At 49.8% G+C, this 26,801-nt stretch overlaps 1 protein-coding gene across 2 annotated transcripts; it reads right to left on the reverse strand.

Annotated features, from left to right (window-relative positions):
* Positions 1-6,072: 6,072 nt before the first annotated feature.
* SLC35E1 (solute carrier family 35 member E1) lies at positions 6,073-26,801 on the reverse strand. Of its 2 annotated transcripts, XM_025366156.1 has the most exons (6): positions 26,369-26,801; positions 25,935-26,005; positions 22,438-22,575; positions 20,596-20,721; positions 11,273-11,518; positions 6,073-10,045 (listed from the first exon to the last, which is right to left on the reverse strand). In XM_025366156.1, exons 1-6 carry the CDS (start codon positions 26,787-26,789, stop codon positions 9,815-9,817), a joined length of 1,233 nt encoding a protein of 410 aa, XP_025221941.1. In that variant the 5' UTR covers positions 26,790-26,801; the 3' UTR covers positions 6,073-9,814. The 2 variants fall into 2 exon arrangements, with proteins under 2 accessions (XP_025221941.1, XP_025221942.1); XM_025366157.1 differs by lacking the exon at positions 22,438-22,575 and having other exon boundaries at positions 26,369-26,791.

Consider the following 26,801-nt stretch of genomic DNA (forward strand, 5'->3'; position numbering starts at 1 on the left):
TTTAGATTCCTTTCATTTTTATTGTTACAGCATTTTTCCACCAGACGCTTATGGATTGACAACTACATCAAGTGTTGCTGTAGACCAGGAATCAACATTTTGTATGAAAAGGACAGAAAGCAAATATTTTAGACTCTGCAGGTCAGGAGGCAAGATCAAAGATTTTTTTTCCTTTTTTTTCTAAATGTCCTCTGGTTCATATTTTCTCATGAAGATCGAGGATCTTATTTAAATGTTTGGTTTTTTTTTTTTTTTTTTTGAGACACAATCTTGCTCTCTCGCCCAAGCTGGAGTGCAGTGGTGTGATCTCGACTCATTGCAACCTCTGCCTCCTGTGCTCAAGCAATTCTCCTGCCTCACCCTCCAGGGGAGCTGGGACTACAGGTGCGCACCACCACGCCGGGCTAATTCTTGCATTTTTAATAGAGTCGGGGTTTCACCAGGTTGGCCATACTGGTCTTTAACTCCTGACCTCAAATGATCTTCCTGCCTTGGCCTCCCAAAGTGCTGGGATTACAGGTGTGAGCCACCCTACCCAGCCTTACTTAGGTATTTCTATAACCAGAAAGAAAAGTTCGTAAAATTTTTGTTCGTGAAAATCAAAATATGATAACTGAGTAGTTTCTTAAATACAAGTTGCTACAGTTGGAATGTTTGTTCCTAATCCCCAGTGAAACAGTATTAACAGGTGGGGCCTTTAAGAGGTGATTGGGTTATGAGGTCCTGCCATTCATGTGTTAATGGCTAATAGCTTATGGGAGTGGGACTGGTTGCTTTATAAAAAGAGGAAGAGGCCAGGCGCGGTGGCTCAAGCCTGTAATCCCAGCACTTTGGGAGGCCGAGACGGGTGGATCACAAGGTCAGGAGATCGAGACCATCCTGGCTAACATGGTGAAACCCCGTCTCTACTAAGAAATACAAAAAACTAGCCGGGCGAGGTGGCGGGCGCCTGTAGTCCCAGCTACTCGGGAGGCTGAGGCAGGAGAATGGCGTGAACCCGGGAGGCGGAGCTTGCAGTGAGCTGAGATCCGGCCACTGCACTCCAGCCTGGGCTACAGAGCGAGACTCCGTCTCAAAAAAAAAAAAAAAAAAGAGGAAGAAAGGCCAGGCTCAGTGGCTTATGCCTATAATTCCAGCACTTTGGGAGGCCAAGGCCTGCAGATCACCTGAGTATCAGGAGTTCGAGACCAGCCTGGCCAACCTGGGGAAATCTTGTCTCTACTGAAAATACAAAAATTAGCCAGGCGTGGTGGTGGGTGCCTGTAATTCCAGCTACTTGGGAGGCTGAGGCACGAGAATCACTTGGACCTGGGAGGCAACGGTTGAGGTGGAGGTTGCAGTGAGCCGAAATCGTGCCACTGCACTCCAGCCTGGGCAACAGCAGGATTCCGTTTCAAAAAAAAAAGAAAAGGAAGAGAGACCTGAGCTTGCACACACAGCCTGCTTGCCATGTATACCCTGTGCTACCTCAAGACTCTGCAGAGTCCCCACCAGCAAGAAGGCCCTCAGCTTGGGATATCTCAGCCTCCAGAACTGTAAGAAATAAATTTCTGTTCTTTAAAAATTGCCCAGTCTCAGGTATTCTTTTATAGCAGTGCAAAATGGACTAAGACCCAAGTCTATTCGTAAGAGTGGAATTCTTTTGGGCTATAACATTTCACTTAATTGGGGCTCCCAGGTTGTATTGTCTGTCGTCAATTGATTGCACATGTTCACCTTTGAAAACCCTTCCTGGCTCACAAAAACAGGCGGCCAGCGCTGGATGTGGCTTTTAGATGGAGTCATGCACAACTCAGATCTCAGCTCTGCTCTCAGGGAACTCAGTCTATGGCGGGGAAGAATCCCAAAGTCAGTAAACAAATATATCATTTCAAAGGTGTTATTAAGGAGGAGAGGATGCTGAGACTATGATACAAGGAGGATGGGGCCCAGGATGATAGGGTTGTCAGGAAAGGCTCTTGAGGTGAGGTCTGTACTAAGATCTGAACAAGGGGTCAGCTCTAAATACCCTAAATACACAGAACAGTGTGGGATCATACTATTTATTTAGGTTTTTTATTTTTACTTTTTTGAGATGGAGTTTTGCTCTTGTCCAGGCTGGAGTGCAACAGCACGATCTCGGCTCACCGCAACCTCCGCCTCCCAAGCGATTCTCCTGCCTCAGCCTCTCGAGTAGCTGGGATTACAGGCATGCGCCACCACACCTAGCTAATTTTTTATTTTCAGTAGAGACGGGGTTTCTCCCTGTTGGTCAGGCTGGCCTCAAACTCCCAACCTCAGGTGATCCGCCTGCCTCAGCCTCCCAAAATGCTAGGATTACAGGCGTGAGCCACCACATCCGGCCTACATTTTTAAATTTTTTTTGAGACGGAGTCTTGTCTGTTGCCCAGCCTAGAGTGCAGTGGTGCGATCTCGGCCCACTGCACCCTCCGCCTCCAGGTTCAAGTGATTCTTCCACCTCAGCCTCCTGAGTAGATAGGATTACAGGTGCCTACCATCACACCCGGCTAATCTTTGTATTTTTAGTAAAAACGGGCTTTCACCATGTTGGACAGGCTGGTCTCCAACTCCTGACCTCAACTGAGTTGCCTGCCCTGGATTCCTAAAGTGCTGGGATTACAGGCGTGAGCCACCGTGCCCAGCCCATACTGTTTATAGAATAGTCGGTAATCCACAGTGTGGACACTTTTTGATGCCAAGTAAGACCTACATTAAGAAGTTTTTTTTTTTTTTTTTTTTTTTTTTTTGAGACAGTCTTGCTCTGTCACCCAGGCTGGAGTGCAGTGGTGTGACCTCTGCTCACTGAAACCTCTGCTTCCCAGGTTCAAGCAATTCTTCTGCCTCAGCCTCCCGAGTAGCTGGGACTACAGGTGCACACCACCACACCCAGCTAGGGTTTCACCATGTTGGCCAGGCTGGTCTCAGGCTCCTGACCTCAGGTGATCCACCTGCCTCGGCCTCTGGGCAGTGCTGGGATTACAGGCGTGAACCACTGCTGCGCCCGGGTGGTAGTGTGATTTTTGAGGCTGCATAGGATGCCATGGTGTGGACTCACCACAGCTTACTGAAGTGAGACTCTGTTGTCTGCTGGCTTGGTTCCATTTTTAGGCCACTGTATCTTAGTGTATATCTTAGTGTATATAGGGTTGGACGTGGAAGTTCACGCCTGTAATCCCAGCACTTTCAGAGGCCAAGACAGGCAGATCACTCGAGGCCAGGAGTTCCAGACCAGCCTGGCTAACATGGAGAAACCCCATCTCTACTAAAAAATAAATAGCTGGGCATGGTGGCGCGTACCTGTAATCCCAGCTACTCGGGAGGCTGAGGCAGGAGAATCGCTTGAGTCTGGAGGTGGAGGCTGTATTGAGATGAGATTGCACCACTGCACTCTAGCCTGGGCGACAGTGACTCTGTCTCAAAAAAAAAAAAGTGTCTTAGTAGATATGAATCTTGTATTGAGTCAGAGGGTGTGCAAATTCAATACCGATACTGCTCAGCTACCTTCTAGAAAGATAGTACACCCACGGTCACTACTTTCAGACATTTGTTTCAGATTGTTTAAAATGCTGCTGGGCGTGGTGGCTCATGCCTGTAATCCCAGCACTTTGGGAGGCTGAGGCAGGTGGATCACTTAAGTCAGGATTTCAAGACCAGCCTGGCCAACGTGGTGAAACCCCGTCTCTACTAAAAATACAAAAATTAGCTGGGCGTGGTGGAAGGCGCCTTTAATTCCAGCTAATCAGAGGCTGAGGCAGGATAATCACTTGAACCTGGGAGGGGGAGGTTGCAGCAAACTGAGATCGCGTCACTGCCCTCTAGCCTGGGCGGCAGAGCGAGACTGTCTCAAAAAAACAAAAACAAGGCCGGGCGCGGTGGCTCACGCCTGTAATCCCAGCACTTTGGGAGGCCAACATGGGCGGATCACAAGGTCAGGAGATAGAGACCATCCTGGCTAACACGGTGAAACCTCGTCTCTACTAAAAATACAAAAAAATTAGCTGGGCATGGTGGCGGGTGCCTGTAGTCCCAGCTACTCGGGAGGCTGAGGCAGGAGAATGGCGTGAACCCGTGAGGTGGAGCTTGCAGTGAGCCGAGATCGCACCACTGCACTCCAGCCTGGGCGCCAGAGGGAGACTCCGTCTCAAAAAAAAAAAAAAAAAGCCATATATCTGAGACTGAAAATATAAGCATGACAGGCGCCTCTACCAAGCTCATTTCAAAGGCTGAAACCAGAACCCACTGGTCAAAACAAAGCAGTAGAAAGAGCTGGTAGACCACTACTGCAGATACTCTTCAGCAAGTCAAGTGGACACCCTGAGTGAGATGAGCCTTGTGAACAGACTCACCTAAGCAGCAATGTGGAGGGCCAGGTGCACTGAGGGGGTTCTGTGGCCCAGATGTCTGCTGGTTGTGATTTCTTGACTCTGACCCCTTCATCGGAATGGTCTCACTGTGGTCAGGGTCAGATGGTAACTACAGTTTTGTGGGGTTTTATTGAGACAGGGTCTCGCTCTGTTGCTCAGGCTGGAGTGCAGTGGTGCGATCTCGGCTCACTGCAACCTCTGCCTCCCAGGTTCAAGCGATTCTCCTGCCTCAGCCTCCCAAGTAGCTAGTATTACAGGAGTGTGCCACCACGCCTGGCTAGTTTTTGCATTTTTAGTCGAGACAGGCTTTCACTATGTTGGCCAGGCTGGTTTCGCACTCCTGACCTCAGGTGACCTGCCCACCTTGGCCTCCCAAAATGCTGGGATTGCAGGCATGAGCCCTGCCGCCTCCCCAGTCCCCCATCGCCCTGTCTTAGCATTTCTAAGTAGTTCCCATGTGCTCCTTAGTTACATACCTGTCATGTAGGCTGAGTGCTTTGAGGGTAGGAGGCTTACATATCTGTTTCCTGCTGCTTGACACAGTAGGTGCTTAGTAAATCACTAAACAAAAAGATTATGAATGAAAAGGACATGGGCAATAGTTTCAGCAGAAACTCAAACCCTTTCTGTTTGAAAGAAATCCTTTGCTGGGGATGGTTTGAGTAATGGGGAAAAATGGGTTCTGGAGCCAGATTTAAGCAGCTGTGTAATCCCAGATGAGTGACTTGACCCCGTTGGGCCTCATTTTCACCTGAAAAACAAGGTTAATAAAGCTCACAAAGGTATCGTGTGTGAAAAGCTCACCACTGAGCTGGGCATGTCGCAGGTACAGTCTTGGCTGTCAATACACAAAAATGGCTTCAGGCCGGGCGTGGTGGCTCACACCTGTAATCCCAGTACTTCGGGAGGCCAAGGCAGGTGGATCACTTCAGCCCAGGAGTTCCAGACCAGCCTGGGCACCATACAGCCCCATCTCTAAAAATATTTGAAAAATTAGCTGGGTGTGGTAGTGTGCACCTGTCTCAGCTACTTGGGAGGCTGAGGCAGGGGACTGACTTGAGTTTAGGGGTTTGATGCTGCAGTACGCTATGGCTGTGCCACTGCAGTCCAGCTTGGGCAATCAAGTGAGACCCTGTCTCTTAAACCAAAAACATAACAGGCCAGATCGCTTGAGCCCAAACGTTTGAGACTAGCCTGGGCAACAAGGTGAAACTCCATCTTTACAAAAGATACAAAAATTAGCCAGGTTTGGTGGCGCGTGCCTGTATTGCAACTACTTGGGAGGCTGAGGTGGAAAGAACCGTTGAGTCTGGGAGGTTGCGGCTGCTGAGAGCCGGGATTGCGTCACTGCACTCCAGCCTGGGCGACAGAATGACATCCTGTCTCAAAAAACATGAAACAAACATACCAAAAAAAAGTTTCATAAGCACAGCTGCCACAACGTTCCTGGACTTCCCATGTTATTCTGTTCAATAAAGTCACGTCATTAATTTAGCTGTGCTCCTATTTTCATTGTATCATCTAATTGATTCACAAATCGCACGTCCTTATTTTTGGCTCAGGAGAAAAAACAAAGGTTGCAGTAAGTCCAGACGTGACAGCCAAGTTGGCTTGCTCTTTCTCCTCCTTCTACATTTTGTTGCTGGGCACACTGAACACAGGGTCACTCAAAAAGAGACCCTTGCTGACAAATCGGGACCAATTTTGATTCCCTGGAAACCATTTATTTTTGGTAAATGCCAGTGATGAATACACACGTCATTCCCGAAGAAAAGTCTATAGCATTTAAGTCTTGAAAACAGGTGACAATTGAAAAAAAAATTATAATATTTTCAGGTCTTTTAATAACTTAATGTTCTGTGTCCTTCAGGCTGTGAGACCTTAAGGTATTGGGGTCTGGTAATGTCTCACCTATAGCAAAGGGCCTGTTGGGTGACGTAGGACAAATACACAGCAAAATTCAGAAACTGCAAGTGCTTCCTCACTTGAACGGATCTGGCTTGACCCCTTTGTGACTGGGGCTTGACTGTTCCTAGAATGAATGACTTAAAATAAGGTCTCGCCATAGTGAACAAACATGATTCAGAAATGCCTCCTTCTATAAAATGAAGGAGCTGGGTTGGAGTCAGTGTTACCAGCCAGACCACACCTTGGATGGGTAAAGGAAATTCCCTACCGCAGAGCCCAGCAGCGAGGAGGCCGACAGGAAGGCAGGCCTGCAGATGAAAGCATGCGAGTGGGGCATGTGGTGCGGGCACTGGCTGGGAAACCGGCCTTCCAGAGGTCAATGTCAGTCTGGCTGGGCACGGTGGCTCATGCCTGTCATCCTAGCACTTTGGGAGGCCACGGCGGACAGATCATTTGAGGCCAGGAGTTCGAGACCGGCCTGGCCAACACGGTGAAACCCTGTCTCTCCTAAAAATACAAAAAATTAGCCAGGTGTGGTGGTGCATGCCCGTAATCCCAGCTACACGGGGGGCTGAAGCACGAGAATCACTTCAACCCGGGGAATGGAGGTTGTAGTGAGTTGAGATTGCGCCACTGTACTCCAGCCTGGGCAACAGAGCAAGAATTCATCTCGTGGGGGCAAGTGGGGGGTGCGGCAGGGAAAGTGGACCTCCAAGTCTCAGAAATATTTGTCTTTTGATCTGCTGATTTGGTGTAATGTGATTGCCTCATTCATTCCAGTGTACGTACTTGCTGTAAATTTATATACAGAATTAAATAGCCCATTTATTAATTTATAAATCATAATAAAACCAAACAGTCATTTCCCCTCACCAGCAGATCTTGCATCGGAAAAGGAAAATAATATACAAATTTCAGCAACATCAGAGATTTCATGAAGCCTGAATGGTGGTCGAATTAATTTTGGAGTTCGATGACATGTTCAAAGATTCAGGTACTGTAATCACATAGACAACTCCCGTAATATCTCTCTGCAGTGCAAAATGATCCCTGTTTCTTGTCATTCACCAGTGAGAAAAATCCAACTGCAGACTTGACTGCCTTCGGTGAAGGCACGCGGCAAGTTCTTCTGACAAATAACAGCCTTCACGTCTTACACAGCAATTGTCTCAGCTTTGGGACCAAAGTATATACAAAGCAAGCGAACAAGAGACGAAGGAAGAGGGACACTTCTGAGGCCGGTGGTGCGGAAACTCACCACCAAGCAGGGTGGTCCAGGAGTGTCTCATGTGTCAGCTGACACAACATCTTAAATACAGAATTCCAAATGAAAGAAAAACAAAAAGCGATGTTACTTCCTCTCTGAACGGGGAAAACATTTCACTCGCTGGGAGATAGGTGAACCTCTCATTTGCTGCTCTCTCCCCTCAAGTGCCAGCAAGAAGCTGGGTGTGAAGAAGAAAGAAGGCAGCCATCACCTAAGACCCCACACAGGCCAAGCCGTGGTCCCCTCCATGAGGGCACAGTCCTTGCAAGAAGCTGTAAAAGACAGAGACCACAGCTCAGACCTGAGCACTCAGGGTTACCTACTGGGGTCTTGTCATGTTCCTTATGTTGATTTCTGCCAAGACTCAACTGATTTTTTTTTGTTTTTTGAGACAGACTCTCACTCTGTCACCAAGGCTGGAGTGCTGTGGTGTGATCTCAGCTCACTGAAACCTGCACCTCCTGGGCTCAAGTGATTCTCCTGCCCCAGCCTCCCAAGTGGCTGGCATTACAGGTGGGTGCCATGATGCCTGGCTAATTTTTGTATTTTTAATAGAGACGGGGTTTCACCACGTTGGCCAGGCTGGTCTCAAACTCTAGTAATCCGCCGACCTCAGCCTCCCAAAGTGCTGAGATTACAGGCAGGAGCCACCACGTCTGGCCCCAGACTGACTCTTGACCAAAGAATCTGATTTGGCAAACCAAATCTTAGCGCAGTGTTAGCTCCTCGTCCCCTTACCCAGAACATGATTCAGATCCTAACATAAACACAAAAACAGGTCAGGGAACCAAAACACTGTGGTCTTGTCTATTACTATTGAGATAATGTTCATGATTCATTCTGTTTTCAGCAATTGTGACAATTTTGAAGCTTCTCCTGAAGCTTCAAAACACATTATTTCCTACTAAATACCAAAATGTGTCACACAGGCATCATCAGTGGGAACTTTTTTTTTTTTGAGATGGAGTCTCGCTGTTACCCAGGCTGGAGTGCAGTCTCGGCTCACCACAACCTCCGCCTCCCAGGTTCAAGCGATTCGCCCGCCTCAACAGCCTGAGTAGCTGGGACTACAGGCGCACACCACCACACCCGGCTACTTTTTGTATTTTTAGTAGAGACGGGGTTTCACTATGTTGGCCAGGCTGGTCTCGAACTCCCGACCTCGTGATCTGCCCATCTTGGCCTCCCAAAGTGCTGGGATTACAGGTGTGAGCCACCGCGCCTGGCCAGGGAACTTTGTTTTTAAACTTTTAGAAACAAAACGGTTTTCAATCCGTAAGCCAGTCCTAATGCATCCCATAATGGGGAGCAAGGCAAAAACAGACACACACGACTACAAAATATTCCCTAGAAAAATGCAAGAGCCTCAGAAAATCAAGCTCTCTCTACCAAACCACCTACCAAGTCACCACAGAAGAGGTGAAGACTCTCTCAAAAGACAAGCGCCACAGACACAGAGCTTGAAATACTGAACACGATTTCCTGAAGATCCTTCTCACCACCCCGAGAGAAGCACCCTGCTCTGTCGAGGGAAGAAGAGGCGGAGGAGAGCCAGCCGTTTCCCTTCCATCTGGATCTGGGTGGATGCCAACCCTGACGTGCAGGGCACAGCACCAGGCGGCAGGAACTGGATGCTAACTGCAATCGCTTTTTGCTTTGGAACATTTGCCAGGAACTTGCAAACTGCTAAAGGGATGACCAGGAAACTGGATCCATCTCTGTGGCTGGGGATGTTTTGAATGATTCTCGCAGGCTCCCTGTCTGCTTGGTGACCCTGTTGGTCCTATGCGTATCTGCGCCAGGGAATTAAAGTAGCCAGTCTGATGTTCTCAAGCACCGCCCTGGACACCCCCACTGCCAGCTCATGGTCTACAGCCACAGTGACCCCAGCGTTTCACACAGGGTCCTGAATATTAATCTGGAATGCAGACACAAGTGCTCTGAGCTACACTGCTTGGGGAATAATTCCACATGGAAAGGTCCAACGTGGCCAAGATCTCCGCAGGGACACGGCCCTCAGATGACAGACTCCAGAAAGAAAGAGCATGAGACACCGTTCTCTGTTTAGGTTTGCCCAGAGCTCACGGCCGTCTGCACTGCAGGCAACGGATCCTCCTGCGGCTCACGGGAGGCCAGGAACCCCAGGTCTTCTGATGGAGACTTATGCACTGTCCCCTCGGCTGGGTTGTACATTCACTGATTGTCAGAAGTTTCTGATACTGCTGTGGGAGCCGGGGAAGGAGTCACAGAACAGTCTGATCCTGTCCTCTGGACTCTACACATCATAGCGGTTCAAACTGTATGAGTTTGGGTAGCTCTGCCGGCTGTATTGGAAGTGGTCTGTTAAGATGTTGTTGCGGCCATACTGATAGTCCCCGTGCTGGGGGAAGAGGAGGCCGTTGTGGGGCTTCTCCAGTGGGCTCCGGTGACGCTCCTTGCTGCTCAGGTCTGCTGTGGTGACAGGAAGGAGGTGCTTCCTGGCTTGCTGGTTTGCATCGTACTTGGTCTGTGCCAGAAAGAGAGCAATGAAACAGGACATAAGGAAGAGCTCATAATTCAGTCAATCAAATGGCTGGCCGTGGTGGCTCACACCTGTCATCTCAGCACTTTGGGAGGCCGAGGCAGGAGGATCACCTGAGCTCAGGAGTTTGAGACCAGCCTGAGCAACATGGCAAAACCCCGTCTCTACTAAAAATACAAAAAATTAACCGGGTGTGGTGGCGCATGCTCTAGTCCCAGCTATTCAGGAGTTCTGAGGCACGAGAATTGCTTGAACCCAGGTGGAGGAGGTTGCAGTGAGCTGGGATCATACCACTGCACTCCAGCCTGGGAGACAGAACAAGACGCCGTCTCAAAAAAAAAAAAAGTCAGTTAACCTCTGGGGCCAGCATAAGTCACAGGGCTTGAGTAAGGAAAGCAGACATGAATGGACCAGACCACAATGTGTGGACAGACTCAGGAGGAAAGTCCTTGGCCAGGCGCAGTGGCTCACGCCTGTAATCCCAGTGCTTTGGGAGGCCCAGGCGGGAGGATCACTTGAGACCAGGAGTTGGAGACCAGACTGGGGCAAAACAGAGAGACCCCATATCTACATGTGTTAAGAAACAAATGAGGAGGTCAGGTGCGGTGGCTCACGCCTGTAATCCCAACACTTTGGGAGGCCAAGGTGGGTGGATCACCTGAGGTCAGGAGTTAGAGACTGGCCTGGCCAACATGGTGAAACCCCATCTCTACTAAAAACACAAAAATTAGTCGGGTGTGGTGGCAGGCGCCTGTAGTCCCACCTACTCAGGAGGCTGAGGCAGGAGAATTGCTTGAACCCAGGAGGTGGAGGTTGCAGTGAGCTGGGATGGAGCGCCACTGCAATCCAGTCTGGGTAACAGAGCGAGACTCCGTCTCAGAAAAAAAAAAAAAAAAAAAAAAGGAAGGCAAGCCCTCTCTGTTGTCTGTTTGCCATCCCATGTACTTAACACTGCACTAAACAGAGCCTTTGAGAGGAGGGAGGGAAATCCCCAGCTGAGACGCAGCCGGAGTGATTGGAGGACCTCAGGTTGCCTATGCAGGAAAAAGGAAGCCAGGGTGGGATGGGGCTACACCAAAATCATAAACCAGTCAGTGGCAAAGCTTCGACCTACAGCCCCAGCCTCCAGCGCCCGGGAGGCCCTTCCTTTTCTGACTTCCTGGGTGCTGAGGGGCCGGCTTCCTTCCCTGCCCAGCCTTCCCCAACTCTCACCTTGTTATAGAGGAAGACCCCCAGGATGGCGGTCATCATGCCCAGGACGTTGGTGCTGGTGACTGGGTTGCGCAGCATGATCAGGGACACCGTGATGACCATGATTCTCTTGGTGGCATTGGCTACCGAGTAGCTCAGAGGGCTGACGAGGTTGAGGATGCTAAAGGCGATGACATTCTGGGCAAAGTTACAGAAGCCGCTGACAGCCAGGAGCAGGAGTGTCCAGGGCCACTGGTAGACGTAGGTCTGCAGAGACCGCAAGGCAAAGACAGCACTTCAGTGGGCGGCGGTGACCCCGCCTCCCTGTATCTACCTGGCAGGGTTAGGGGAAGGGATGCGGAGGGGCTCGTCTGGAGCCTCATGGTCCACAGGCAGCCAGCCCAGGCATGTCACCAAGAGACACTAGGTGCTTTAGGTCCATGACCTCAGCACCTCATGACACCACACAGCACGGGAAATCACCCACCATCTCCTGCCAAGGAAACAGGTGAAGCCAGGTCCCCAAAGGGTACCTAGCAAGACATAAGCCAAAGCCTTCCCTGGTCGTGAATAGCCAGGAACTCTGGGTTTAGCAAAGCAGTGGTCTGCTTGTTGGCCACAATGCATTCTACAGGGTGGGAGGTCCTGGGAAGGTGGCCCTGAGCCTGTGAAGCACCCGGTAATATGAAAGCCACAGATCTGCACCCATTGCTGTGAGGATAAAACAGAATCATAGCTTTGGAGGTGCTTTACAAGAATCTCAAGCTAAACAAACACAAGAGGTGATGTTATCATCAACAGTTGAGGCCAGGTGCAGTGGCTCACGTCTGTAATCCCAGCACTTTGGGAGGCTGAGGTGAGTGGATCACCTGAGGTCAGAAGTTCGAGACCAGCCTGACCAACATGGTAAAACTGTGTCTCTACTAAAAATACAAAATTAGTCGGGTGTGGTGGCGCATGCCTGTTAATTCCAGCTACTCGGTAGGCTGCAGCAGGAGAATCCCTTAAACCTGGGAGGCGGAAGGTCCAGTGAGCTGAGATTGCACCATTGTACTCCAGCTTGGATAACATGAGTGAAACTCCGTCTCAAAAAACAAACAAACAAAAAACAGTTTAGGTTGGGCGTGATGGCTCACGCCTGTAATCCTAGCACTCTGGGAGGCTAAGGAAGGAAAATCATTTGAGGGCAGCCTGGGCAACACAGTGAGACCCTGTCTCTACAGAAAAATAAAAAATTAGCCAGGCATGGTGGTGCACACCTGTAGTCCCAGCTACTTGGGAGGCTGAGGTGGGAGGATCGCTTGAGCCCAGGAGTTCAAGATTGCAGTGAAATACGGTGGTGCCACAGCACTCCAGCCTAGGCAACAGTGTAAGACACTGTCTCAAAAAAATCTCACAAAACTTTACCATCTGACCCTGAACAAAATGAGGCCATTCTGAATAAGGGATCAAGAAATCACAACTAGCAGACATCAGGGTCATGGAACCCCCCCAAATAATCTAGGCTGGTCCCAGGACAGGCAGACAGGTGAGAATCAGGTAGGCACCGCCCTGTAGGCCAATTTCCAGGCCACGCTGACCTTGGCCACAGTAGGACAGAGCTGGCTCAGCCCAGGGCGACTGATTGGCGGCCCGGCTGGAGCTGCAGGATGTCTGCCTGACTCCATCTCCACTGCACTCCAAGAGAGAAGGATCCCATGGTCCTCTCCAACGCAAGGAAGACACGGTTAGGCGACCAGCTCAATGTCAACCAAGTCAAGACCCGAACTCCCAAATGCAAGTCCATTTACCTGTGCCATACACCCTGCAGCTTCTGCAGGCAACCTCACTGGAGGAATAGCCCCTGTAATATATACGCGCCCACCAGGATGCCTCCATGGTGGGCCAGCCTGTTCTCCCAGGGTCGCTCCCTAAGGTGATTGGGTTAGGACTTCCAAGCTATTTTCTTCCTGCTTGCATAGGTATCTGTCTTCCGGGAAAGGAACCCAACCAATCTGGCTTAAAACAAAAAAAGATACATTAATAAGATGGACTGATGTGTCCACGCGGTGCACAATTCCAGGCATTTTAACAAATGCATCAATTCATGGAACCACCACGACTATCGGGGATCAGGACACTCCTGGGGGGCTTCTCTTTTGTCCTAACTCCCTCCTCCTACACCTGGCAACCATCCATGTTTTCTGTCGTGATCCGTGTGTCCTTGGGACATTGTCACAGAACTAGAATCACAAGGCTCAGAACCTTCGGAGACAGGCTGCTTTCACTCAGGGTAGCATATCTGCCATTCATCCAGGTTGTGAGGGACAAGAGTTGGCACCTTTTCACTGCTGAGTAATGTTCCACTGTATGTAACATTCCATGTACTAAAGTTTCTTCTCTCTTTTTTTTTTGAGATGGAGATTTGCTCTTGTCACCCTGGATGGAGTGCAATGGTGCAATCTCAGCTCACTGCAACCTCTGCCTCCCGGGTTCAAGTGATTCTCCTATCTCCGCCTCCTGAGCAGCTGGGATAATCACTGCCTTAAAGTCTTTGTCTGATAATCCCAACATCTGTGTCATTGCACTGTTGGCCCGTGTTGTCTTTTCCAACCACCTGGAATTTCCTGGTTCTTCATAAACTATGTAATTTTGGCTGGAATCCCGGGCATTGAGCATATTATAAAAGTCCGGGTCTTATTCACATCCTATGAAGAATGTTGATGTTTTTTTTAGCAGGCAATTGATGATGCTGGGTTCAGGCTGCAGGCTTGACCAGCCTTCTGTGGGGTCGTGGTTCCAATGTCAGTTATGTTTTCAAAGCCTTTCCAGTGGTATTTGGCTCTGTCCTGAGTCTGTGCTGCCCGTGGTCAGTCTGAAAGCTGAGCGGTGGTCTCTCCCACAGTTCTGTTCTCAGTCTTTGGTATGCAGTTTAGGATCTGATCCTCACAACGTGTGACGCTCGGGGCGAGCCTGGGATTCTGTCAGCGACTTTATGAGGTCGCTGTCCTCAGCTCCTCCCTCCACACGATCTCCTGAGTACTTTCCAGTTTCCTAGTCCCTCCCTTTCATGGCCCTCCAGCCAGAAAGCTGGGGTTTAATCACCGCACTTGGCTGTTTACTTCCTGTGATTACAGCCCCATTTGAGGGTCAAGCAGTGACAGTACGGAGCAAGAACAAGCTGCAGAAGGGCTCTTCCCATGCTCCGAGGACCACGTTTCCTAAAACTGCAGAGGAAGGGTCCCCTCTCTCAGGGTTTTAGGTGGCTGTGGAAACTGCTGCTGCTGACAGAGGATTGTTGGGGGCCTGGGACACAAGAGATGAAGGCAAAAAAGAAAACACAAAAAAAACCTAACAGACAGCTGGGCGTGCCAGCTGGCGCCTGTAATCCCAGCACTTTGGGAGGCTGAGGTGGGGAGATGATCTGAGGTCAGGAGTTCGAGACCAGGCTGGCCAACATGGTGAAACCTCATCTCTACTAAAAATACAAAAATTAGCTGGGAGTGGTGGTGCGTGCCTACAATTCCAGCTACTCAGGAAGCTGAGGTGGGAGAATCGCTTGAACCTGGGAGGTGGAGGTTACAGTAAGCTAAGATTATACCACTGCACTCCAGTCTGGGTGACAGAGCGAGACTCCATCTCAAAACAAAACAAAACAAAACAGAAAAAAACAACAAAAATGAGAAAAAGTCTAACAGGCATCCAGGTGTGGTGGCTCGCGCCTGTAATCCTATCTCTTTGGGAGTTGAGGCGGGCAGATCACCTGAGGTCAGGAGTTCAAGACCAGCCTGGTCAACATGGTGAAACCCATCTCTACTAAAAAAAAAAAAAAAAAGGAAAAGAAAAGAAAAAAAAATACATAAAAATTAGCTGGGCGTGATGGCACGTGCCTGTAATCCCAGCTATATGGGAGGCTGGAGCAGGACAATCTCTTGAACCCTGGAGGCAGAGGTTGCAGCGAGCTGAGATCGCGCCACCGCACTCCAGCCTGGGTAACAGATCAAGACCCCATCTCAGAAAAAAAAAAAAAAAAAAAAAAAGGAAAAAGCCTAATAGGGGATTTCCTCCATTCTCTCTGAGGGTTAGGAGTCTCCTTTCCCACTCTCCAAACTCCAAACAGAGAACATCTCTGTTCTCATTCAGGGCCTGCATCTACCTTCTGAGCTGCCTCATGCCCAGGCTGAAGACGCAGGAGGAACAAGAATGATGAACTCACCGCTGGCTCCAAGGCACCTTGAATTCTGGTCCTTCCCCGCGGTCATCTGCGGGCTACCATTTACTTCTTGGTTCTTAAGTAGCTGTTTCGTGCATTCTGTCCAAGTTTTGAAACCAGGCCGCCTGCTCCAGAGTCTAGGAATCCCCGCCTGTCTTTTGCCAAGCCATCTGGCAACTGGGCCAGGCATCTCTGGGAACTGCCCCCTCCAGCCTTTGATTCTTGGTAGACGGGAGAGCAGCAGATACCAGCTGACATTCTCCCATCTCATCCTCCTCCCGCCTGTTCTGCAGCACGGGCCTGCGACGACGCTAACTAACCTGCCATCTGTGTAGTCTACGTGGAAGATGCAAGACAAAGAGGGAACCCAGACATGTGGGAACCCCATCTTCAGACTGCAACATTAGTGAATACGGTGTGTGCCTAGGGCTGCTATTAAAATACACAAGGTCATGCTCATGTTACAAAACATATGGGCCAGGTGTGGTGGCTCACAGCTGTAATCCCAGCACTTTGAGAGGCCAAGGTGGGAGGAAGGCTTGAGGCCAGGAGTTCAAGACCGACCTGGGCAACAGTGGTAGACCCTGTCTCTACAAAAAGAAAACAAAACAAAACACCACAAACATAACATACATAGCCTCAACTAAAAAAAAGGAGGTTACTCAACGTATTACAACAACAAAAAAAGATAATCACCAGAACAACAATAACAACACAAAATGTCCTAAGTGCAAGAAAAGCAAAGACAAAAGACCACAGCAAAAGCCTGTATGTTCCTGTCCATGTGTGGACACATACATACCCTAATGAGCTGCAACACACAACAGCAGAGGAACCGGCGGGAAACCCACTGACAATTATTACACAGCCCTACAAGAAATGAGAAAGGCCTTCTGTGTCGTTATGAAGAGCTCTCCAGGACGATGAGATGAAATGAACAAAGCGCGGAAGAGTTCAGCTCCCCTTCGGTATCCACGGAGGACTGGTTCTAGGTACCCCTGTGGATCCCAACATCTATAGATGTTCAAGTCCCTTTTATAAAATAGTTTAGTATTTGCATGTAATCCATGCACATCCTCCCATTTACTTGAAATCATCGCTAGATTACTTATAATACCTAAAGCAAATGCTATACAAATAATTGTTATACTTTAATATTTAAAAATATGTATTATTCTTTATTGTAGTATTGTAATTGTTTTTCTACCATATATTCTCAATTCGCAGTTGGTTGAATCCACTAGTATAGAACCCACAGATATGGACAGATGACTGTCTATTAATATTTATTTTTGAGATAGGGCCTGGCTCTGTCATGCTGGCTGGGGTGCAGTGGCTCAATCATGGCTCACTGCAGCTTTGACCTTCCTGGGCTCAAGTGATCTTCCCATCTCAGGCTCCCAAGCAGCTGGGACTACAGGCATGTGCCACCATGCCGGGTGAATTTTTGGTTTTGTTTTACATAGAGATGGGGTTTTGCCATGTTGCCCAGGCTGGTCTCAAACTCCTGAGGCTAAAGCAATCTGCCTGCCTCTGCCTTCCAAAATACTGGGATCACAGGTGTGAGGCACTGTGCCTGCCCTGTATATTTAAAAAGCTACTTTTTGGGCTGGGCATGGTCGCTCACGCCTATAATTCCAGTACTTTGGGAGGCCGAAGTGGGTGGATCACCTAACGTCAGGAGTTCGAGACCAGCCTGGCCAAAATGGTGAAACCCGGTTTCTACTAAAAATACAAAAAAAATTAGCTGGGCATGGTGGTGGCTGTCTGTAGTCCCAGCTACTCGGGAGGCTGAGGCAGGAGAATTGCTTGAATCCGGGAGGCGGAGGCTGCAGTGAGCCGAGATCATACCATTGCGAGTGAAACTCTGGCTCAAAAAATAAAATAAAATAAAATAATAAAATAAAAAGCTACTCTGTGTGTAAGAAGGACAGAGGGTGGTTATACATGCAAATTTGCTTGTATTTGCAAAAATATGGAACAGGTGAACCAGGAGCCTAAGAAATGGTATCCATGGTCGGGGAGGGGACAGGGTGGAGGGGACAGGAATCATGGCCAGACTTCTTCATTTTTTTCATTTTTATGAGACACAGTCTCGCTGTGTCACCCGGGTTGGAGCGCAGTGTCGTGATCTTGGCTCACTGCAAGCTCCGCCTATCTAGTAGCTAGGATTGTAGGTGTACACCACCATGTCAGCTAATTTTTATATTTTTTCTAGAGATGGGGTTTCCCCATGTTGGCCAGGCTGGTTTCGAACTCCTGGCCTCAAGGGATCCACCCACCTCGGTCTCCGACAGTGCTGGGATTCCAGGTGTGAGCCACTGCACCCGGCCTGCAAAGAAATACTAACCTTCTCTCAGCACTCTAGTTCCAGTTGTGCCATGGGAATGTTCACTCTGAAGCGATTATATGAGTGAGTATACAGTAGAATAACATCAGTGAATAACTGGGGTAGAATAAGCAACCAAGAAAACGAGGAGAGGAACCAAGCATACCAGCAACAAGAACTAAATACGAAATTCAACACGGCAAAGATCTGGACTATTCAACTGAAAGTGAAACTAACTGCTAGGAACTCTTTGCTGCTGCCCCAGGTATGTACCTCCTAATTTCTCACAGTAAAGGCTGAACAACAATGACGACCCAGCAGCAAAAAACACCCACGGCGCCTGGATCGTGTCTTTAAACACCGCTCCCCACTAACAGCACCTGGAGCCCTGAAGGAGGGGCTGACTGCAGCTCTGGGATGGGAAGTACACAAGGTGAAGGCAGGCATCCCGCTGGGCGATAAATGCTCACCCACAGGGCTATAAGGGCAGGGAACCAATCAGAGGGGCTCCAGTGGCTAAGACAGGACAATTTTTTTTCATTTTCTTTTTTTTTTTTTTTTGTTTTTAAGATGGAGCCTTGCCCTGTCGCCCAGGCTGGAGTATGGTAACGCAATCTCGGCTCACCGCAACCTCCGCCTTCCAGGTTCAAGCGATTCTCCTGCCTCAGCTTCCTGAGTAGCTGGGATTACAGGCAGGCGCCACCATGCCTGGCTAATTTTTGTATTTTCTGTAGAGATGGGGTTTCACCAGGTTGGCCAGGCTGGTCTTGAACTCCTGACCTCAAGTGATCTGCCCACCTCGGCCTCCCAAAGTGCTGAGATTACAGGCTTCAGCCACTGCGCCTGGCCAAGACAGGACAATTTGACTAGGAAAACAAGTAATTCATGCAACTGACAAACACATAAAGTTCACAATGATGCTGGAGAAAAAAAGAGAACCCCTTCCCTACCCCCAAACAAACCCTCAACTCTGGTCAACATTTGGAGTAAACTCCAACTCTCTATCCTGAAAATCAGTCATCAAAAGGAACAGTTAAGCATTAAAGTGCCTTTCTCGTACCATACTTCAAGGTAACAAACTAGTCCTGGCAGATGGAAAGTTCTTCATAGAGGAATTACAGCTCATCAGTGTGAAAGGAAAGTGAGAAAAGTGAGCCATGGTTTACTGACTGGGAAAATAGAGGTAATATCCGCTACTGCAGCAGGTGGAGCCAAGGATTAAAGATAAGAAATGTCACAAATCCAGCTAGACCACATTAAGACCTCAATAAATATTTACTTTTTCTTTCTAACTCGAGTCTGGAAGAATCACACTGGCCTCCTCCTCACTGCAGGCACCTGCATTCATTTATAACACATTCTCTGAAGGCAGACCCTGTAGGTGTCAGAAAGATTCAACGTGGAGTAAATGGAAATAGAGACCAGGGAGGAACTGAGCTGCACACAGTTGTCCTGGCCTGTCTTGTCTTCTTTTCTTTTTCCTTTCCCTTTTTTCTTTTCTTTTCTTTTCTATTCTTTCTTTTTTTTTTTTTTGAGATGGAGTTTCACTCTTGTGGCCCAGGCTGGATTGCAGTGGTGCAATTGCAGTTGCAATCTCTGCCTCCCGGGTTCAAGCAATTCTCCCACCTCAGCCTCCCAAGTGGCTGGGATTATAGGTGTGCACCACCATGCCTGGCTAATGTTGTATTTTTAGTAGAGACGGGTTTTCACCATGTTGGTCAGGCTGGTCTCGAACTCCTGACCTCAAGTGATTCACATACCTTCGCCTCCCAAAGTGCTGGGATTATAGGCGTGAGTCACCACACCTAGGCAGCGCACAATTTTCTTTTCTCTTTCTTATTTATTTATTTTTTGAGACAGAGTCTCGCTCTGTCACCCAGGATGAAGGGCAGTGGCACCATCTCAGCTCACTATAACTGCCACATCCTGGGTTCAAGTGATTCTTCTGCCTCAGCCTCCCGAGTAGCTGGGACTACAGGTGCGAGCCACCATGTCTGGCCAATTTTTGTATTTTTGGTAGAGATGGGGTGTCACCATATTGGCCAGGCTGGTCTCAAACTCCTGACCTCATGATCCACCTGCCTCGGCCTCCCAAAGTGCTGGAATTACAGGCGTGAGCCACCATGCTCGACCTCTTTTTTTTTTTTTTGGCCAGCGCACAGTTTTCAAAGTTCCAGGGCTGGCAAGGCACAGTGGCTCACATCTGTACTCCCAGCACTTTGGGAGGCCAAGGCAGATCTCTTAAGACCAGGAGTTCAGGACAAAACTGGGCAACACAGTGAGATCCTGTCTCTCCAAAAACAGTAAAAAAAATGAGCCAGGCATGGTGGTACTCGCCTGTAGTCCCAGTTACTTGGGGGGCTGAGGTGGGAGGATCGCTTGAGCCCCGGGTTGAGGTCAAGGCTGCAGTGAGTCATGATTGTACCACTGCACTCCAGTCCTGGCAACAGAGCAAGGTTCTGTCTCTAAAAAATAAACATTTAAATTAAAAAATGAGGAAAAATAAAAAGTCAATGTGCTCTCTGGACCATACTGTCAGGATATGAAAGGGTCACCTTCTCTTCCTTGATGCTACTGGCGCCCACACAGCAGCTATCAGCACCTGGGATCAAGCACACCAGAGAAGGAAACGCACGGAAACCCACTTCCTCGACGGTGTGCACCGCCACTGTGAGTCATTACAGAGGGCTGACGGCTGAAAGGGCTGGCTGTCAGGTGCCCAAAAAACACCCCAATGTTAACATGCAGCTACAGCTCCTCAGCAAAGCACCTATTTTGGAACTAGCCAAGAAAATGGCGTGTTCTTGGTGCTGTCCAACTCACCAAGTCGCTGCTGACCAGGAAAGCCGAGAGGTCCACCAGAACCCAGGTGGGGATCATAAAGAAGACGGCGTGGCAGCCCAGGATGTTGAGCAGCCGGAGATGGTGGATCCGTGAATCTCGCAAGACCTGGAAAGGGAAAGCCTCTTTAGAGGGTGATTAAAACTATAAGTGGCAAAAAGGGCTCCAGTGACTCAGGCCCCAAACACAGTGGCTGGACATTAACCCCGACATCTGAGCTTGAACACCAAACCTGCAAGTGCATTTGTGAGGACATACACAGCACAGGCCTGAAACAAGCACCATGTTCCACGCATAAACGACTGAGAAAAGAAAACAAAAATAAAGCAGTAACAGTCAGTGCTGGTGAGGACGAAGTGAAGTAGGCACTCTGAAATTCCACTGGTTTGAGGCAAAATTGGTATAACCTTTCTAGAATACGACCAGACAAACTATATTAAGAGTGATAGGCCGGGCGCAGTGGCTCAAGCCTGTAATCCCAGCACTTTGGGAGGCCGAGACGGGCGGATCACGAGGTCAGGAGATCGAAACCATCCTGGCTAACACGGTGAAACCCCATCTCTACTAAAAAAATACAAAAAAACTAGCCAGGCGACGTGGCAGGCGCCTGTAGTCCCAGCTACTCGGGCGGCTGAGGCAGGAGAATGGCATGAACCCAGGAGGCGGAGCTTGCAGTGAGCCGAGATCACGCCACTCACTCCAGCCCGGGCGACAGAGCAAGACTCTGTCTCAAAAAAAAAAAAAAAAAAAAAAAAGGAGTGATAAACGTTTCATACCCTCTAACCTGAGAACTGTAAGCCTATCATAATGAAATAACTGAGACAGGAAAACATCACACACATAATTGTATCTACATTACAATGAAAAGTTAGAAATAACTGGTATTTCCAATAGGGAAACTGCATTAACCATGGTACCTGAAAAGTGTGTGATTATCACAGGAGTTAAGAGCAATAATTTTTTTTTTTTTTTTTTTTTTTTGAGACAGGGTCTCACTATTTGTATTGCCCGGCTGGTCTCAAACTCCTGGCCTCAAGTGATCCTCCTGTCTTGGCCTCCCAAAGTGCTGGGATTATAGATGCAAGCCACTGCACTAGGCTTCAACAAGTTTTGAAATTTTGTTTTAAATTGAACTTTTCAGCTAGGCCTGGTGGCTAATGCCTGTAATCCCAGTGCTTTGCGAGGCTGAGGTGTGAGGATCACTTGAGCCTCAAAGACTGAGGCTGCAGTACGCTATGATTGTGCCACTGCACTCCAGCCTGGGCGACAGTGAGCTCTGGTCTCAGTAAAAGAGCTTTTCTCTATTTTTTTCTTATTGAGCACATTAACTTTATAATAGAATTTTTTTTTTTTTTTTTTTTTTTTGAGATGGAGACTCACTCTTGCCCAGGTTGGAGTGCAGTGGTGCAATCTTAGCTCACTGCAACCCCTGCTTCCTGGGTTCAAGCAATTCTTGTGCCTCAGTGTCTGGAGTAGCTGGGATTACAGGTGCATGCCACAATACCTGGCTAATTTTTGTGTTTTTAGTAGAGATGGGGTTTTGCCATGTTGGTAATGCTGGTGTTGAACTCCTGGCCTCAAGTGAACCGCCCGCCTTGGCCTCCCAAAGTGCTGGGATTATAGGTGTGAGCCACTGCGCCCGGCCAAAAAATCAAAACTATTTAAAAAGCAAAATGACAAACAGAAAATCAGCAGATTGGCAATCAAGATTTTTCTGCTCCAATAGCAAAGAAATTTCGACTCAGCCTGTTTTTCCAATGCCACCAGCTTGCCACCCGCACACCCCTGAAACCCCATGCACGTCCGCTGATGGTACCCAAATACCTTTTTGGAGAAAATGTTCTGAAGCGAGAAGCACAGCGTGGCGGCGAGGGCGCTGACGAGCCCCCACATGTCGAAAGACAACTCGGTGACGGTGGCCAGCAGGACGCCGCTGATGATGGGGATGAGTGACAAGTACACCTGCAGGAAGAGGTCATCAAGAAGGGCCCACAGGCCAGACTAGAGCTGGGCCGCCCACCACAGAGGCCCAGGGAACGGCCTCTCTCCTCCCTCAGCAAAGGGATACTACCTAACACTTTGAAAATGGTGTTTGCTGTGCCAGTGATGCTCCGGGGGGTGGCTCGGGGCAGGTGGTTATTAGAGCGCCAGAGGCAGGGCTTATCTGTGGGTAGCCCTATTCCCATACGGTCACCCTCATTAAGAGCCTCTGCTTAGGGCCACAGCCCAGGGCTGGTTCTAACTCCACAGATCTATTCAGCTGCCACTGACACACCAGGGTTTGAAGCCCTGATCCTCTGTAAGGCTCTCCCTTCCCTCTTTTTAAAAAATAGTTTTTTTTGAGACTGTCTCTCACTCTGTCACCCAGGCTAGAGTGTAGTGGCACGATCTTGGCTCACTGCAACCTCCGCTTCCTGGGTTCAAGCAATTCTCCTGCCTCAGACTCCCCAGTAGCTGGGATTACAGGCATGTGCCACCATGCCCGGCCAATTTTTTTTGTACTTTTAGTAGAGGTAGGATTTCGCCATGTTGGCCAGGCTAGTCTTGAAGTCCTGACCCACATGATCCATCCACCTCGGACTCCCAAAGTACTGGGATTACAGGTGTGAGCCACCGCGCCCAGCTCCCATTCCCTCTTACTTCAGGCTCTTCCAGTATGGTTACTCCTGGCTGGGACACTCCACTGATGCCTTCTCCTCCCGCTGACCTCCTGCCTTCACAAGGAAAGCTTTCTCCAACCCATCTCCACCTTGGGAGGCTTCTGTGCTGTGTTCCCAGGGCCACTGCCTGGGCTTCCCCAGCAGAGAGCTCTCCACCCACTCTTTTTTTTTTTTTTTTTGAGATGGAATCGCACTCTGTCGTCAGGCTGGAGTGCAGTGGTACAATCTCTGGCTCACTGCAACCTCTGCCTCCTAGGTTCAAGTGATTCTCCTGCCTCAGCTTTCCGAGCAGCTGGGACTACAGGTGCCTACCACCATGCCCGGCTAATTTTTGTATTTTTAGTAGAGATGGGTTTTACCATGTTGGCCAGGATGGTCTTGATCTCTTGACCTCGTGATCTGCCCACCTCAGCCTCCAAAAGTGCTGGGATTACAGGAGTGGGCCACCGCGCCCGGCCTCTCCACCCACTCTGTTACATCATCCAGTTCCATTAGTGTACAACCTTAGGGCAGGTCCTTGTTCGCTGCTTTATCCTGGTGCCTAGCACACAGTAGGCACTCAATAGCCGCTAGCTGAATGAACGAGTAGCAAACATAGTGACAGAAAGCCTTCAACAAGGTCTGGCATGCGGGGCTAAACAACTCCCAACTGCCAGGATCCACCGGGATCCATTCCCGCATGTCCAGCTCTTCTGACTCTTGGCTCAACCCTGTCCTACCAAGAACACTCTTCACTTTGGGAGGCCGAGGAGGGCAGATCACTTGAAGTCAGGAGTTTGAGACCAGCCTGACCAACATGATGAAGCCCTGTCTCTGTTGAAAACACAAAAATTAGCCAGGAGTGATGGTAAGCGCCTGCAATCCCGGCCACTCAGGAGGCTGAGGCAAGAGTTGCTTGAACCCAGGAGGCGGAGCTTGCAGTGAGCTGAGATCCCACCACTGCCCTCCAATCTGGGCAATAGAGCGAGACTCTGTCTCAGAAAAACAAACAAACAAACACTCTTAAGGAGAGGTAGGAGAGGTGGAGATCTTAGGACGGAGTGGTCAGGCCACAGGGAGGGCAGAGTGGGGGCTGTGGACCTGAATTCCAGCTTCCCCAATACCGGGCTGTGGCCCTCAGGTACATGATTCTCCCCTCTCAGTCCATCTCAGGAAAACCTGAGATCAGGAATGATGACTACCAGCCTTATCTGCCTTGCAGGGCAGGTTCCTAGAAGTTATGATGTCATTATAATTAGTCTGGCTGTCTAACCGGGTCAATTCCCAGTCTTTCCTCACTGTGTGAAGTTTCCGGCTCCTTGCCCAAGCTGGGTACAATGTCCCGTACAACGGGGAAACCTGATAAACACGATGATATCCGGTGATGCAGCTACACACCTCTGGGAAAACTTTGACTTCCCAGGAGCCAAGTCACAGTCTGACATCACCCTGGGGGAGCGGGACTGCAGAGCACACACAGGTCTTGCTGGGACAAAGACAGGCGGGAATTAAAAAAAAAAAAAAAAAAAAATCAGCCATAGGTGGCCCAATTTCTATAAGCCGATCCAGGGCACTGCCTCTCTGAGTTACATAAAACACAAGATGCCAGAAACCAACCACTTGGAAAAGAGGCACGGTGTCCAGCATGAAATGGATTCCAGCTGGGACGACAGGCACCCAACTTCCACTTAAGGATACCGGACAAAGCTGTCTCTGGCTAAAGCCATGGCTATTCTTGCCCCAAGCCAGGAAATACCCTGGTTTGGCATCTTGAACCGAATTTGGACTGTGCCCAAAGCATCCTCCTTATGCAGCCCTGAGTCCTGTGTGCTGCTTTCGCTTCTGTTCCCAGACCATCACAACTTCTGGCTGTTTTAATTTCTAAGACTTTGCTGGATTTTGCCAAGATCAAACTCCTTTGATCGTGTCTGGCTTCGGATCCCAGAGGTCCCCTGACAGCTCTCTCTTGTAAAGAAGTGAAAACCTAGCCAAGTGCAGTGGCTCACGCCTGTAATCCCAGCACTTTGGGAGGCTGAGGCAGACTGATCACTTGAGGTCAGGAGTTTGAGACCAGCCTGGCAACATAGTGAAACCCTGTCTCTATTAAAAATACAAAAAAAAAAAAAAAAAAAAAAAAAATTAGCCAGGTGTGGTGTTGCATGTCTGTAGTCCCAGCTACTCGGGTGGCTGAGGCAGGATAATTGCTTGAACCTAGGAGGCAGAGGTTGCAGTGAGCTGAGATTGTGTCACTACACTCCAGGATAGGCAACAGAGTAAAACTCCGTCTCAAAAAAAGTGTAAACCTATCCCACAGCGTTCTGATCCGTCCTTAGTCCCACTGGAAAGGCCACACATGGGGTGTACGGCCAAAATGTGACCAACCCATTACCTACCAGCAAACCCAGGTAGGGTATGGGAGGAAAATTGTACCTGAAAGGGACAACAGTGTTCCTAAGACCACACAGCAGAGATCACAGAGGTACACATACTCCACACACTATTGCTCACAGCGTGATTCTAGAACTTGAGTAGTAAGAGGCCACTGGAGGCCTCTACACTGACTTCCCTATTTGACAGGAAGCCAGGCAGCCTGCAGACCAGGATCCTGACCACGTCACCAGTTGGCAACAGGGAGGAACCCCCTGGAGCTCCCACCTGCCCAGAGTCCCTGCCCGGGGTTACCTTGGTGCTCTGCTTCTCCTTCATAATGATCCGGGACAGGAGGACCACCCAGATGGGCATGGTGGCCTTGACTGCAAAGAGAGGGAAGGGCACTCAGGGGGCTGCCTGTGTTCCAGGGCCCAACCTGTTCCACCTCCACGGCTGGATGGGAGGGCTTGGCAGCCCCTCAGACCTCTTCACCCCTTCTCTGTCGGTAGGGCTTCCTCCCACCACGGCAGTTGTGGTCTGTCTTGCTTACCTCCCAGCTCTCTTCTCAGCCCCTTTTCTCCCTAAGAATCCTGTGCGTGTCCCTCCCCTACCAAAAGCCTTGGTAGCCCCTCTGCTGACTTCTCAGTCCGGCGGGACGCGCCCCGGGCGGCGCACTCCTTTCTATGCGCCCAAGACCCAAGCTGCGCGCCCCGGCCGCCGCCCCCTAGGCCGGGCGCGGAACCTACCGGTGTGTGCATAAGACACGGGCACCTTCCAGATGCTGACGTGCGCTGACACGGACGCGAAGTACTTGCCGAAGGCGAGCGGCAGCACGTAGCGCGGGTAGAAGCGCGGCGGCAGCAGCGGGCCGGACGACGGATGCGGACTGGGTCCGGGGCCCGAGACGGGCGGCGCGGGGGGCACGCGCCAGGCGCGCAGCAGTGGCGGGAGCCCAGCGCACAGAGCTAGGATGTGGCACAGCGACACGGTCACCGGGAACGGGAAGGCGCTCAGGATCACTTTGTTGACCACGTTGCCGCCCGCGCTCAGCGCGTACCACAACAGGCACAGCGCCGCCACCCGCGCGCCCTCGCGCGCCCCGCTACTGCTGCTTGCTGCGCCCGGGCCCCCCGCGCCAGGGCCCGCGCCCACCGCAGCCGCCGCCATCCTGCCCCAGCG

Source organism: Theropithecus gelada, chromosome 19, assembly GCF_003255815.1.
Source record: "Theropithecus gelada isolate Dixy chromosome 19, Tgel_1.0, whole genome shotgun sequence".
NCBI lineage: Eukaryota > Metazoa > Chordata > Mammalia > Primates > Cercopithecidae > Theropithecus > Theropithecus gelada.